Source organism: Phyllobates terribilis, unplaced genomic scaffold (assembly GCF_046119375.1).
Source record: "Phyllobates terribilis strain yellow unplaced genomic scaffold, ASM4611937v1 Scaffold_1__5_contigs__length_1240528914, whole genome shotgun sequence".
In the NCBI taxonomy this organism is placed as follows: domain Eukaryota; kingdom Metazoa; phylum Chordata; class Amphibia; order Anura; family Dendrobatidae; genus Phyllobates; species Phyllobates terribilis.
In genome coordinates, this window is record NW_027362761.1 from 798,166,348 (window position 1) to 798,182,489 (window position 16,142).

General features: G+C 43.3%; 1 protein-coding gene across 1 annotated transcript in view; it reads left to right on the forward strand.

Annotated features, from left to right (window-relative positions):
• Positions 1-16,142, forward strand: part of LOC141171354 (neuronal acetylcholine receptor subunit alpha-7-like) — a 645,132-nt gene that overhangs the window by 473,767 nt on the left and 155,223 nt on the right. Inside the window, exon 8 of the mRNA XM_073655206.1 lies at positions 5,505-5,591. Within this exon, the coding sequence (XP_073511307.1) occupies positions 5,505-5,591 (87 nt within the window). The remainder of the gene's footprint in view (positions 1-5,504; positions 5,592-16,142) is intronic.

The window sequence follows — 16,142 nt, forward strand, 5'->3', positions numbered from 1 at the left end:
ATTGGAAGCCCAAAATGAACAAGGGTCCAGTGACACAGTCATGGCTTCGATGTTCACTTGGAGATACTCCTGTACCATCCTCTCTAGGCGTTGACTATGTGTCAGACTTCTTGTCTCCTGTGGCCTTGCAAAGGATGGTCTAAAAAAGTGGTGAAACGATTTCACAAAATTGCTGTTACCAGCAGATACTGTGTTAATGTTACGGTTTGAGTGATGAAGACTCGACAGTCACACGGTTGGCAAGTTAGAACTGTGAGATTCACTACGTGCACCACTGGTGTTTTGTGGAAAAGCACATGTAAGATTCTGCAACAGCCTCTGCTGATACTCCTGCATGTGTGAATCCCTTTCTATGGCAGGAATTATATCGGCAAATTTACTTTTGTACCAGGGATCTAATAGTGTGGCAATCCAGTAGTCGGGATTACTTCGAATTCTGACAATCCAAGGGTCATGTTGCAGGTAGTGCAGCAAGAAGGCACTCATGTGTCTTGCGCATCCAGGAGGACCAAGTCCTTGTTGTGTTGGTAGCGAGGTAAGAATCATGCTTCCTTCCTCTGCCCTCTCCCCCCAACCTCGCACAACAGAAATGTGATCAAGGTCTCCCTCATCTGATGAGTCTTCCATGCCCATCGCCAGTTCGTCCTCCACTTCTTCCTTGACTCCTGCACCTTCCTCAACAGTTTGGCTGCTACCATGTGCCCTGGTTAATCCCTCTCCCCCACCCTCCCATGCCTGCCGCCTTGGTGCTGCCGACCGTCTGGACCTTGGAGATGTTATCCCTTCCGCATAAGACTCCTCCTCTACTTCCTCCACCTCCTCTTGTCCCACCACCTGACTCCGAATTCTGTTTAACGTGTGCTCCAGCATGTAAATCACCAGAATAGTCATGCTGATAATGGCATTGTCAGCACTAAAAAACATCTTCGTCGCCATTTCAAAACTGTGCAGAAGGGTGCATAGGTCCCTGATCTGAGACCACTCCTGCAGCGTGATTTGCCCCACCTCTGGATCTCGTTGGCCCAGGCTATACGTCAGAACGTATTGCACCAGGGCTTGTCGGTGCTGCCACAGTCGCTGCAACATGTGCAGAGTTGAATTTCACCATGTCGGCACATCGCATTTCAGCCCGTGAACTGGCAGGCCCAACGACTTCTGTAGAGATGTAAGTCGTTGAGCTGCGGGATGCGAACGGCGGAAGTGAGCACACAGCGACTGTGCCCTCTGCAGAAGGCCATCTAGTCCGGGATAGTGGGCTAAAAAATGCTGGACAACCAGGTTCAACACGTGAGCCATACAAGGCACGTGTGTGACATTGCCCCGGCGAAGGGCCGCACCCAGGTTTGCAGCATTGTCGCACACGGCCTTCCCTGGTTGCAGGTCCAGTGGAGACAACCATTCATGAAACTGGGTCTCCAGAGCTGACCACAACTCCTCAGCTGTGTGACTCACATTTCCCAGACATTTCAAAGTAAACACCGCCAGGTGCCGTTGAGCCCTGCTGCCAGCATAGTAAGGAGGTGTGCAGGATTCCTTCTGCGCAGTTAGAAAGCGGGTGGAATTACCAGACAGGCTTTGGGTACAGGTGGAGGACCGAGAGGAGGTTGAGGAGGCAGAAGCAGTGGAGGAACTTCTAGATAAAAAGGATTGACGCACAACTCGTGGGGATGGCAAGACTGGGACAGCAGCCCCTTGTCCTGCTGTCACCATAGTTACCCAGTGCCCAGTCAGCGACATGTAACGCCCCTGTCCATGCCTACTCGTCCAAGTGTCTGTGGTGAAATGCACCCTGTCACACACACAGTTTCTCAAAGAAGCGGTGATGTTGTGTGCGACATGCTGGTGGAGCACAGGCACACCTTTCTTTAAGAAGTAGTGCCGACTGGGCATCTGGTACTGGGGCACTGCGACGGACATAAGGTCTCGAAAATCCTCTGTGTCCACCAGGCGGAAAGGCAGCATTTCTGTAGCCAACAGCTTGCAGATGGTGAAATTCAACCTCTTAGCTTTGTCATGGCTAGGAGGAAATGGTCTTTTACTTGTCCACATCTGAGGGACCGAGGGCTGGCTGTTGTGCTTAGACGGGGTTGAGTAGGGTGTCCCCGGCAAACTGACGGTCTGTGTGTAAGATGCAGGCGGAAAAGTTAGGTTGCCTTGATCCAAAGGTGGTGCTCTCGATGTCGGAGAGCGCTCAACACCTGCTGGTGTTTCCACTTCCAAATGAAATGATGACCTGCCAATCACACTGGCTGTTGCCGGTAAAGAGGTGGCAGGTCTGCGTCCAAAAACATGTGTGAATGCTGTCCCCCCAGTCACAGAGGATGAAGAGGCCGCGGATGCACAAGATGGGGCAGACGGTGGTTGACCCGGCCCGCTAGGCCTGCATTGTTGCACAGTGAGCTTCCCACTGCAACTTATGCTTCATATCCATGTGACGGTTCATGCATGAAGTACTCAAACTATGGATTTTTTGGCCTCTACTTAGCTTTTGGTGACAAATATTACAGATAACACGAGTTAGGTCATCCTTATCTATCTGAAAAAATGCCCAGGCTATGCAAGGCTTAGAGCCCATGCGACCCGAAGAGCCACCACGACTTGTGGTCAGAGGCAGAGTTGTGGTTGAGGATGCAGTTGTTGACGTGCTTCCAGTACTCCGTCTCTGTCCAGGAAGGCGCAACCTAACCTCGTGGTCAATAGCATCCTCCTCCACCTCCTCTGCTGACCTCATCGACTGGCTGACTGTGGATTGACAGTAAATGAGATCTCCAACCTCGTCATCATCACCCTGTGTGTTCTCACACCTGTCGTCCTCAGAGCCAACCTCTTCCTGCCCTGACCGAAAAGTCAAGTAGTCGCTCCAATCAGGTATTTGAGTCTCATCATCGTCTTCATCATTGTCTCCACCAACAGGAGTTACAGTTTGGGAACGACGGTCTACATTATGCTCAGAACCTTCTTCATATGGTCCTGGATCTGACTCATAAAGATTCTGGTCATCAGTGCAGATCATTTCCTCGTCTGGATTAACAGAAGCTCTGGAGCAGACCTCTGTTTCCCAGGCTATAGTATGAGTAAACAGCTGTGCAGACTCAACCATCTGTGTTACCCCATACTCAGACGGGCAGCTGGAGACTTGGGAGCTGTGAGGAAGCTAGTGCGATTGGGGTGACACCTCTGAAGACTGGAGTTTTTGTGATGTTGAAGTTGAGGTGGAGGAGAGCCCACTTGAAGGAGCACTTGATATCCGTTGAAGCACCTGCTGTTTTTGTGCCTCATCTGGAATTTGTAGTGATGGGTGTGTCCGTAAGAAAGGGATCATATCACATTGTCCACGAAAAGAAGTAGACATCTTAGTTTGGCTGGAAGATGGTCTTTCTTCTGCAGATGTTACTCCCCCCCCACCACGGGGGGGCTCGACCCACCAGTGGACAGGCACCAGTATTGGGAGAGAGGGGCTGGCCGTCAGGGTCCACCGCGGCTCTGGCACAAACCCGGCGACACAGAGGTCACACGGGCAGGAACGGACTGGCCGTGTCGGCTTTGCACTCCAGCGTAGTCCCTCTGCCCGCTCGCGCCCGTAACCTCAAAGGGATGCGCAAGCGGCTTTTCTTCCCAGGGCTGTTCCCCGCTCAGCAGGAACGTGGGGGAGCTCAGGTCGGCCTTCCACTGTACTCCCTTACCTCCCTCGCCCTCTTTCCTTCTTCCGTTCTCCATCTAACCCCTCGGCTCTGTGGTGTCCGCTCTCCCTCCAGCTCTCTCCTTCTTACAGGTGGACTACTGCGTGTATTCACACTGTGGCGAATCTTTTGGACCCAGGCATAAGAAGTTGTCGAGGTAATGGATAATATGTGCCCCCTTAGAAACGTCCATTACAACCCATTCGAGGAAGCAACTAAACGCCTCAAATAGTGAGCAGGATCTGGACCACCCCATGGGCAAACAGCGATCTATATAGTATGCTCCTTCCCAGAAGCAGCCCAATAGGTGGACACTATTCGGAGGCACAGGTAGTAAGTAACCGGAACGCCGCATCAATGTCTGTTTTGGCCATTAGGGTGACCTTTCCCAACTTCTTGATCTGCCTGATTGCCTTGTCAAAGGATGTACAATATATACTACTGTACTTGGTTCCGCGTCGATGTTGTCGTTTCCTGACCTGCCCCTTGGATATGACAAATGGTGGATTAGTCCGAATGTATTGGGTTCCGTTTTTGGCACAACTCACAACGCGGATACCACTACGTCTTGTAAGGAAAGTGTTCTGAATGGAACCGCCATTCTACCTAAAGATATTTCTTTTTTTCATTTTCTTGTCACGACGTCTGGGTGTTGGTTGGCTGATTTTAGATTTTTACTCCAGCCTTTCTTGATTTTAGAAGGACATGACATGCTTATATCTGTGTCTCCCCCTCCTTTTACTCCTCCACCTCTTTTCTTTTCGCATGACTATATGTACTTGTTACTTTTCCATGTGTTAGTTGTGTCTTCTGAGCAGTTTGTCAGCTTTTGGACACCTTTGAAGGTGTTTTCTATGTGTTTCTATGTGTTTTTGTTTGCCTGCCATTGGTTTTAACGGTGTTCGACGAACAGTTCGACGAACAGTTCGGCGAACAGTTCGGCGAACACACCGGTGTTCGACGAACCGAACCAAACCCAAACACTACGGGGGTGGCTCAACTCTAGTGTTTAAATGGATTGTCCGGGATAAACTTTTAGTTTTCCAAAGACTTGTAGATATAAAATAATAAACTGAGCTTTTACTTATCCTCCCCAGCTCCAGTGCTGCCTAGCTGCTGCTACACCAGTCTTTGCTAATAGTCAGCAGTAGTGCAGTGCATGTGACCCCTGCAAACAATCACTGGGCTAAGCAGTTTGTGCACTTACAGACCCATGTAAGTTTTCCCAGATAAATCTATTTGCTGCCATAGAAGTCAATCAGATTAGTTTTTCTCATTCCACTGAAAAAGTAAAACATAAAACATTTGCTATAGACAACAACGCTGACATTACCTAGGGATCAGAGTCTCTGCCGCTGCTCCCAGTGTATGTTAATGTCTGCATTTCTTGTCGCCAGCTCTGCAGACAATCACACACCTCAGCGGCACTGCTAGAGTTGATGACATGAGCCGCTCAGAGCCGTTGAGCTCACTGATCGGCTGTAGTATTGTCGACATGACTTCAGCGCTGCAACAGACATCGTCGTAGACTCAGTGCTGGTCCTGGGGAGGGTGAACAAAGCACAGTTTGTTTTTATAAACAGTTGTTTTCTTGTTTATTACTATCCTAACTCTTCTAGCCATTACATGATATGACTCACAAATCTCCCCACTTTCTCACACAACCACCCTACTTACTTTGCCACAAACTGAAATGACTGGATTTGATATAGGTTTCAAAACATGATTTTTTTTCTATATTGTCATCTTTTTTACATTGCAACAGAAGATAACTAGGAAATATGTATTAACCAGCAGTTAACTTTATATTTTCTTCACATCCAGGGATTACCGTCCTCCTGTCACTTACCGTCTTCATGTTACTTGTGGCAGAGATAATGCCTGCAACATCGGATTCAGTCCCTCTGATAGGTAAGTGATGTATAAGGTGATCATTTAAACCTATAAGGATAGCTCCGTATCATAATCTGACACCAATGGAAAGAATAGAGAGATGTAACCAAGATCCACTAAAATGTATGTGGAGGACACCACTCTCAAACAAAAACAGCCAGAGATATAGCTATCAGTGCAAAAAATCAGTATGTTTTATTATACAAAATATTCCATATGATAAACGACAATAAAAAACAAATTATGAGTGACGGAGATGAGGGGCCAAGTGAAAGATAAGATGGAAATACCCAAAGGAAAGAGAGACCATTAACCAAGCTGCAGAATAATCCACACTGCGTGTGCACAAGTATATATTCAAGCATGCAACATAGCCTGTGTCTTACTTGTTAGGAGGACACCAGAGCTAAAAGCATAAAGCTCAACAAAGGGCTACAGAGGCAGGTAAGCGTTGTCTTCACAAAGCATGTAAATAACATCGATGTGCACAAATCTAAAATTGCCAAGCATTACCTTGAGACATAGTAGTCAGAGGTGTGGAGGATCTGCAGTGCCTCAACGCGCGTTTCACCTACGTGGCTTCATCAGTCTGGAAACCTGTACTGTCATCATTGTTCTTCACATAAAATAGTAATTGTAAAGCATTTCTAGGGTTGTGATTTTTTTTTATTTTTTCACTACCATATAAGTATTACGAAACTTTACTTGATTTATATATGTTTGCATTTTCTTGTGTAGCTGCTTATAACATAGATATTTTAAAATGTGGTAATTCATAAATTGAGCTAAATAAAACAATCTTTACTCGTAGTCAATAACTGTATTTGCCTTGAGGAGAGAAACCTTGTTTTTCTATTTTGTAGCTGACATTGTTGTTAAGACAGGGTGAAATATTCAGAATAATGCAAATTAACTAAACATGAAATATGAAATATTTAATCTTTTTGGAAAGTAGGAAGAACTTATGAATGTAATGAAATAATAGATTTATGTATATTAATGGCACCTATTTATTGGATTGGTTTATGGATTAAATCCGTACCAGATGCAGTACACATAGAGAAAAAAAATGGCACTATTTCTATCAACAAGGAATAAACTCAGAAAAAAATAGAGGATAAGTCTTTTCTGTATAGTTTTCCTCTCTTAAGAATCTACTTCTGGCTTTTGACAAACATATCAGAAACTACACCACAGTCTTGGAATTAAAATGGCAAAACAACCCCCCAATATTTTTTTATTTTTACTAATTATCAATTTTTTTCAGCACTTAAAACAAATGCAAGTTTGATATTGTTATAATTGTATTGACCTGAAGAATTTGTTTTATTTGGATGGTGCCACTTAAAAGTACAACTCGTCACCAAAAACAAGACCTCATACAGCTATGGGGATGGAAAAATAAAAAAGTTACTGCTATGAAGAAAACGAGGAAAAAAATGAAAACACAAAAATAAAAATTGCCCTGTCCTATGGGGTTAAAGAAGTTTGATGTGATTGGGAAAGCATGGAAGTTTACATCCAAAAATAGTGCTGTTCTTTTCTTTAGGGTGCAGTCAGACAGCAGTATTATTCTCGCGAGGATCACATCGCAAACCTAGGACTGGCCATCGGCTCCCCTGACCTGAGCGTAATAGCTGTATAGAAATACATGCTGTTACGCTAAGGTCAGGAGAACCAACGGCCAGTCCGAGGTTTGCAATGCGATCCTCGCACGAGTAATACGGCTGTCTGACTGCGTCATTAGGCTGTGTGCAGAGCAAGTTTTCCAGTTTATAACTGTATAGAGGAATTGCTATGTATTATATCTGAATTACCATTATAGCATTCTAACAATACTTTCCAATTTTTTTTTATTGAGTCAATTATTTAACCCGTTCCCAACTCATGACAAAAATGTACGTCATACTCGTGAGCTGGCTACGCCATGTCGCACATTTTCATCAGGTTGATCTCGCAGGTACTGTCAGTATCCTCGTGAGATCAGCAGCAGAAGAGAGGCTGTATCTTGTAGCCCTGCTCCTGGTGCAAATGCTGGAATTGAAGATAATTGTGATATCAGAAGTTTAACCCCTTAGATACTGCTGTCTATAGCAAGAGCAGCATTTAATAGTAGGACAGAGGGAGGGCGTGACATCTGTTACACCATCAATTGCCACCCATGATTGCTAAGTTCTGATTTGTTGCCATGGCCACCAGGGCCCTCATAATGGCTGCCATCTTAGTACACCTATTGGACCCAGCTAAAGGCCAGGCCCTCACAATAGCACCCATGGCTGCCATCTTATTACACATGTTACAGCCAGCAATAGACTAGGTCTAATAAAATGGCTGTCAATAATATACTGGCAGGCACTGTACATTGCAGTGTATATTGACTTGATCTGGCTCATACATGTTTTAAGTCTCAAAGTAGGACTAAAAAAAGTTAAAATAATATATTCAAAAATTTAAAAAATAAAAAAATAATAACATTTAAAAGAAAAACTCTTTCCCCAATATAAATTATTTTATTATATAAAAAAGTAAGAAAAGTGGGCATGAAGTTGATATTGTACTGTCCCAAAAAAAAAACCCAAGCTATATACTAAATAAGCAATTTAACCAATACAATGAAAACCATAAAAAAGAAAATTAAAACATTGTCAAAAGTGCTTTTTTGTTGCTCATCCAACAGAATGGAATAAAAGGTGTTGAAAAAGTCATATGTATCTCAAAATGATACCGATAAAGGCATCAACTCATCCTGGAAAAAGCGGATCCCCACACAGCACAGTCCACAGCAAAAATGAAAAAGTTATAGTGCATAGAAAATATACACACAAAATGAAATTATTTTTAGGTGCTTTTATTGCATGAAAGTTAAAAAATATATATTTTATACAAGAAGCCTGTTTCCTATGTGTTTTTTAATGCTACTCATGATTATCACAGACTATTCATAGCAGGATGGGCATATCGGAGGGTATCGATCTTCTTTATACCCTTCCTGCAAAAAGATGTAAAAAATCCTAAAATCAAATGCTGCCATTAAATGCAAACTGCCTAGCAAAAAACAAGTCCTCATAAAGTGATGATCGTGTAAAAATAAAAAATGTACAACTCCTGCTGAGCAGGGATGAAAGTAAAAAAGACAAATTTTTTTAGAGTTAGGGTTCATTTAGACGGTCTGTGCTCGGACTGATTTACACAGACATCTGCATGATCCCTTAATCAGAGTTCACTCCAAATGTCTTCAAGCAATATAATAAAAAAAACAACAAAACAGGAAATTATCATATATCAAACTAGCTACTAGGATCCAAATGCTGTCTACATTCAGGTTTTAATGAAGAGAGGCAGAGTACCGATTCCCTCTTGTGGTATCGTCTTTGGTCAGTGTAATTTAATTGATATGGATTTTGAATAATGGCTAAGTTTTATGGCCTGGCCAAGTAGTGAACATACTATAGGGCAGAATTATTAAAACTGATGTTTTATCTGCCAGTCTTAATGAAGGGCTCACTGGAGTACAATGTCCCAAAGTCATTCAGAGGCCACTTAAAGAAGTATTCCCATCTCCAAGTTCCTATCACAATAGGTAGTAGGTGTAATAATAATTATTATAGCAATTACCACCAATTAGAAATGAACTATAGTTCTACTGATTTGCTATGTCACTTACCCCATGTTCAGGGCATTGCAGTAGCTTATCCATGGTTACGACCGTTAACAACTAACTAACTAACTAACTAACTAACTGTCACTATATGAGTGTGCATAATCATGGATACCTAAGCTACCGCAATACCCTGCACATGGGGTAAGCAGCATAGCTTATTAGAAGAACTATGTTATATTTCTAATTGGAAATGGATCTTATCATTATAATTATTATTATTATTATTATTATTATTACACCTAGTACATATAGGGATATAAACTTGGAGAAGGGAATACCCCTTTAATGAATTCGGCACATCTTCTCAGCGGCATGTGTGGTGCCCCTGAGGGTTCAGTCGCCACAGAGGTACTACATCTAGTGGTGCTTCACTCTCTGGTAAGGAAAGGGTACAGCCCGGGACCCCAACACCTGCATCCAGCAATACACTGCTCCAGGCTGGCTGGAAGGGCAAAATGCGCTGTGTTCTACTGAGCCCTGTCCCTGGCTGGAGTGGGGGGAACCAGAGTGAGGGGGTAACCAAGTAGTGGGTGTGGGTGGAGGAAGGAGTTTAGGGGAGCATTTGTTAGGAGTATAAAAAGGGAAGCCATTTTTGGAAGAAGGGAGTAGTTGTGGTGGAGAGTTCTGAGTTTGGAGTCTGGTGAGAGGGGCAGGGGCTCTGCAGGAGCTCCGCTCCAGAGTGGGGCCTAGTAAGAGAGGCCCAGGAGTGAGAGGGGAACAAGGGAGGAATTCTCTGGAAACAGAAGGGATCCCAGCGGGTACAGTGAGTGCAGGACGGCACCCCTACGCCCGAATCTGCCAAGAGTCAGACGGATCAGGCCGCAAGAAGGGAACCGGTCCCTGGACCAGCCGTGTTACTCCAGGTCTCGACTGGAAAAACCGGAGGCTTCTGCACTTCCATGGTGCAGTTGCCACAACCTCACCCTAGCCGCCGTGAAGGGCACAAAGTAGGTCCGGGAACTCCAGGTTGCCCAGAGGGATCTCAGAGTACCCGATCGGGACTGTGTGTGGGGAGCGCATGGCAGGAGGGAGAAGACCCAGCGCAAGAAGTCGGCTGAGGAAAGGATCATATAGAAGGGGGGTCCCGATAAGTACTCTTGAATTGCCAGAGGGACTTCTGAACCCCTGCTTGGTGAACGCAGCGCGACGTGGGAAGCGGTAACCTGTGCAGTGTAACCCGAGGGACTTGTAAACTGTGAGTAAAATCAGAGGACTGCACTTCACTGTCTCTGTTGGTTATTGCTGCTGCGCCATCATCCCTCCTACAATACAACGCCCTGCATCCCTTCCATCAACCCTGCCCCGGGGGGGCCTGCTCTGCCTGTGGTGAGCAGAAACATCCCAGCGGCCATCCCATCACCCCCGGAGGTCTGCAGCAGCGCCGGTATTCATTACTGGGAACCACAGGTGACGTCACGAGACAAACTGTTAACAAAAACCCCCTTTTAAAGAGTGACCCCAGAGGACGGGCCCGGAAGCTGACTGCCGTGACATCCTACAAAGAAGGTAAAGGCCCGGGTACCGAGTCCCCCATATCCCCCTGGGCGAGTCACATGTACCTTTGTTTTGCCTCACCAGAAATGGTACTCCAATCTGGTGTTAAATACACCAGCAGTTTTTCAGAATTTGATGGGCATGTGTAGCCACACCTCAGTCCTACCCCAAATCTTCCCAGCTTTGCCAATTTTGTCAAAGCTCCTTCAAACGCTAAAAGTCTCAAAAATTAGTGCAACTCTGCGTTGCATAAAAAAAATGTGACTTTTCAAAGTGTCAGTTTTCTGGAAAAAAAACACTTTGATTAATTGCACACTATTTGATTATAACTAGATTAAAGAAAACAGCTCTTTTCCTAGTATACTTAATTATTCTTCTCCCTCTTGTGTCCCAAGCCTTATCCTTTTAATATTCTTTATGTATCTTCCCTGCCCAGACTCCTTCCTTTTCCCTTGTCTCACGCTACATCAACCAATCACAATGCAGCAGTAGTGACATTTCTGTTATTGTATGTTCAAATTCTGTATCTTCTGTCTCCTCCCAGGCGGAACTCCATTTGCCCATTTTAGGTAATTATTCTTCCTTGTAGCCAAATAGGGAACACTGTGCCAAGAGTGAAGTACAGCTTGTACTGGTTTAGAAATAATTAAATACAAATACCACATGTTGCAGCAATATTACCCTCCAATCCCTGCAGCAAGTATTCAGACAATCCACTAGTCACTGTAATTACTATAATAAAATGTGAAGTGAACTTGCGCTAAGGAAATTGGAGCAGGATAATACAGTACAATAATAAAGTCTGGAGAATAAAAATAATATATCCATTGTGATTGACCTAAAAATAGTGGTAAAATGATGGTACACCTACTTAATTGTGCTTGTAAGCTACCATATATATATTTTTTATTCTCAGTCGGGCACCAGCGGTTTGTGTATCGTCATACACTGCATCAATGCATATATATATAAAAAAGATAAAAAATACTGTTACAGTTCTGATATAAGGGTTTTTTGTTGTTAAAAAAGGAAGAACCAGGGGAGGAGTCCTGAGGAGACAATTTGCATATTCTCACTGCATTTTGGGATAAGTGAAGAGTCTCCGCGAGCTCAAAGAACACTGGATTTTGGCCATTGGAGCTGAAAGGAGGACATCGGTGAACCGCGCGCCGGGAATTTTGGAGCGTTTTTCACTGTTTTCATAACATATCAACAATAAGAACATGGAAGAGTCCAGGAGCCATTTGGTGAGCTGCATATCCTGCTACATGTTCACAGACTTGCCAGTGGAAAAGCCAAACTTCACATGCCAGAAATGCAAGCTTGTGTCCCTGTTGGAGGAAAAGTTGTGAAATCTAGAAGAGAGGTTAACTACCTTGAAAATCATTAAGGAAGGTGAAGAGTTCTTAGACAGAGCAGAATTATCTCTTCATGATACAGAAAGAGAAGAGATTCGAACTGCACCTGACGAAACAGAGGAATGGAAGCATGTGACCCAGTGAAGCAGGAGGATCGAGAGGCAGTCAGCACCCATACTGCTCAGGAACCAGTACCAGGCTCTCACGCAGGAGAACCATGAAGAAATACAGCAAGATAAGACTTTGCCCGCAATGAATAACCTTGTAAGCCCTCAGAATCCTCCTGGATGGAGAAAGAAAAATGTTGTGAAGAAAAAACGGAGAGTGGTGGTCATGGGGGATTCCCTGTTGAAAGGAACAGAGGCTGCAATCTGCAGACCAGACATAACCTCAAGAGAAATGTGCTGTCTTCCAGGAGCAAAAATTAAAGATGTGTCTGACAGGATATCAAGACTCTTCAGACCTACAGATCACTACCCATTCCTGCTAATACATGTGGGGACAAATGACACCGCAAGAAAGGACTTGGAAACCATCTGCAGTGACTTTGAAGACTTAGGCAAGGAAGTGAAAGAATTGGGAGCGCAGGTGGTCTTCTCATCCATCCTACCAGTGGATGGCCATGGAACAATGAGGTGGAATAAGATTCTACAGGTGAACAACTGGCTACGTCGATGGTGCCATCAACAAGGATTTGGATTTCTGGATCACGGAATGAATTACCTATATGATGGACTACTTGCTAGAGATGGGGTGCACCTTACGAAGACTGGAAAGCATGTATTTGGAAGTCGCCTTGCTACACTCATCAGGAGAGCTTTAAACTAGAACAATGTGGGAAGGGAAGCAAAAGGCCAGAAAAAGATATACAGCTGACAAATACTATTGAGATCTCTGCTACTGGAAGTGGAAAGGAAGAACAAAGACAAAAAAATGTAAATAATAAAAATATGGGAGGAAGAGAAACCAATCACAAACTAAAATGTTTTTATACAAATGCACAAAGCATGGGCAACAAACAAGGAGAATTGGAACTACTATCGCAGGAAAAGGAATATGATGTCATTGGAATCGCTGATACTTGGTGGGACGATGCACATGATTGGAATACAAGGCTAAAATGATACAACCTATTAGCTAGAAACAGACTTGATAAACGAGGAGGAGGAGGTTTCGCATTGTATGTTAGAAAAGCGTATATCTGCACAGAGATTGAAGCTTCAGAGACTGGGAGTTCTGTGGAAACTGGGTAAGAATACAAGGAGAGAACAATGGAAAGGACACCATTGTAGGCATTTACTACAGGCCACCTGAGCAAACTGAAAATATGGATGAACTCTTTATGTATCAAATGACCAAGTTCTCCAAAAAATATGACGTAGTGGTCATGGTTGATTTCAACTATCCAGACATTTGTTGGGAATCTCTCTCAAGTAAAGCTAACAGGTCAAGCAAATTCTTATCCTCTCTTGCTGACAGCTTTATCTTCCAAAAGGTAGGGGAGAAAACAAGGGGATCTGCTACATTGGATCTAATCCTTAAAAACAGGTAGGAAATGGTTGAGGAGGTAAAAGTGGCTGGAACCCTAGGAGGCAGCGATCATGCTATTATAGAATTTTGGATAACTAGAGGAGGAAGACATGTGAAGACTCAAACTTCAAGGTTAGATTTCAGAAAGGCAGATTTTAAGCGACTCAGAAAGAGAATAGGAGGGATCCAATGGCTGGATGTCCTTAAGGACAAAAATGTCCAGGAAGGATGGGAAATTTTTAAAAATGAGATTCTCAAAGCACAATCGTTAACAATCCCGAAAAGTAGGAAGAATGGGAAGCATTTAAGGAAACCAGGATGGATGAACACAGAACTTAAACACATGCTAAAAAGAAAGAAAGAAATGTTTATCAAATGGAAAGAGGGAGGCATATCTAAAGAAGATTATAATGCAGTCTGCAGATCCTGCAGGGCACATATCAGGTTAGCTAAAGCTGACAATGAATTAAGGCTTGCAAGAGATGTCAAAAGCAATAAAAAAGGATTTTGGGGGTATGTCAAAAGTAAAAGAAAAGTCAAAGATGCTATATGATTTTTACAGGATGAAAATGGTGAAATGGTAAGAAAGGACGTTGAGAAGGCCGAACTTTTTAATTCCTAATTTGCATCTGTTTTCTCTCAGAAAGAAAATGTAAGATCAACTGATCTTCACTGTCATGTTAAAGGAATAGAAGAATCCAAGTTATCTGTAAACAGAGAGATTGTGAGGGAATATTTAGCTAACATAAATGAGTTCAAGTCTCCAGGTCCAGATGAATTACACCCCAGAGTACTGAAGGAGATCGTAGAAGAAATTTTAGAACCACTCTCCATAATCTTTGAAAATTCTTGGAGGACAGGAAACGTCCCAGAAGACTGGAGAAGAGCAAATGTTGTTCCTATCTTCAAAAAGGGGAAGAAGGTGGACCCAGGGAACTATAGGCCGGTGAGTCTGACTTCTATACCAGGAAAGATCTTTGAACAAATTATTAACCAACATGTATGTAAGTACCTGGATAAGAATGAAGTGATTAACCAGAGTCAGCATGGGTTTGTAACTAACAAGTCATGTCAGACTAACTTAATTTCCTTCTATGACAGAATCACTGACTGGGTGGATCAGGGAAATGCTGTAGATATATCTTGACTTCAGCAAAGCATTTGACAAAGTATCTCACACCATCCTTATTGAAAAAATTACCAAGTATGGAATGGACAAGGCCACTGTTAGGTGGATTCATAACTGGCTTAGTGATCGGACTCAAAGAGTGGTCGTAAATGGCTTCACATCCAGTTGGATGAATGTCTCAAGTGGGGTACCACAGGGCTCTGTCGTGGGACCTGTATTGTTCAACATCTTTATCAATGATTTAGATGAAGGAATTGAGGGTAAACTGATTAAATTTGCTTATGACACAAAGCTAGGAGGGATAGCTAATACTAGAGAAGAGAGAGAGAGGATTCAAAAAGACCTAAATAAACTGGAGCAGTGGGCAGTAACTAACAGAATGTTTTTTAACAGGGAAAAATGCAAAGTACTACATCTGGGCAATAAAAATGAAAAAATCATATACAAAATGGGAGGAATAGAGCTAAGCAACAGTACATGTGAAAAAGACTTAGGTATACTAATAGATCATAGACTGAACTTGAGTCAACAGTGTGATGCAGCAGCAAAAAAGGCAAATACAATTCTCGGATGTATTAACTGAAGCATACAGTCTAGATCACGTGAAGTCATTATCGGACTTTACTCCTCTTTGGTCAGACCTCATCTGAAATACTGCGTCCAGTTTTGGGAACCACATTTTAAAAAAGACATCGACAAACTGGAGCAAGTTCAGAGAAGAGCGACCAGAATGGTAACTGGTCTGCAAACCATGTCCTATGAGGAACGGTTACAGGATTTGGGAATGTTTAGATTGCAAAAAAGAAGACTGAGAGGAGACTTAATAACTGTCTACAAATATCTCAAGGGCTGTCACATTGTAGAAGAATCATCTTTATTCTCATTTGCACAAGGAAAGACTAGAAGCAATGGGATGAAACTGAATGGGAGGAGACACAGATTAGATATTAGAAAAAACTTTTTGACAGTTAGGGTGATCAATGAGTGGAACAGGCTGCCACGAGAGGTGGTGAGTTCCCCTTCAATGGACGTCTTCAAACAGAGGCTGGACAGATATCTGTCTGAGATGGTTTAGTGAATCCTGCTTTAAGCAGGGGGGTTGGACCAGATGACCCAGGAGGTCCCCTCCAACTCTACCATTCTATGATTCTATGATTCTTAAGAAAAAAAAGTCACAAGTGGCTTTTTAAAAATGCTCAGTGCGATCAGTCTATGATGTTTGTGCTCAGTCACTCTGCATATGCATACTATCCTACCATGTATGTGATTTTTGTATTTAGTGGGGTACTTACAATTAAGCACACAAATATATGTATGATGCATAATAATGGTTCAGATAGGGTGGAGTGGGTCCTTTACACAAGGAGAAATCTGCTATAAAACAGGGTCACATGCGG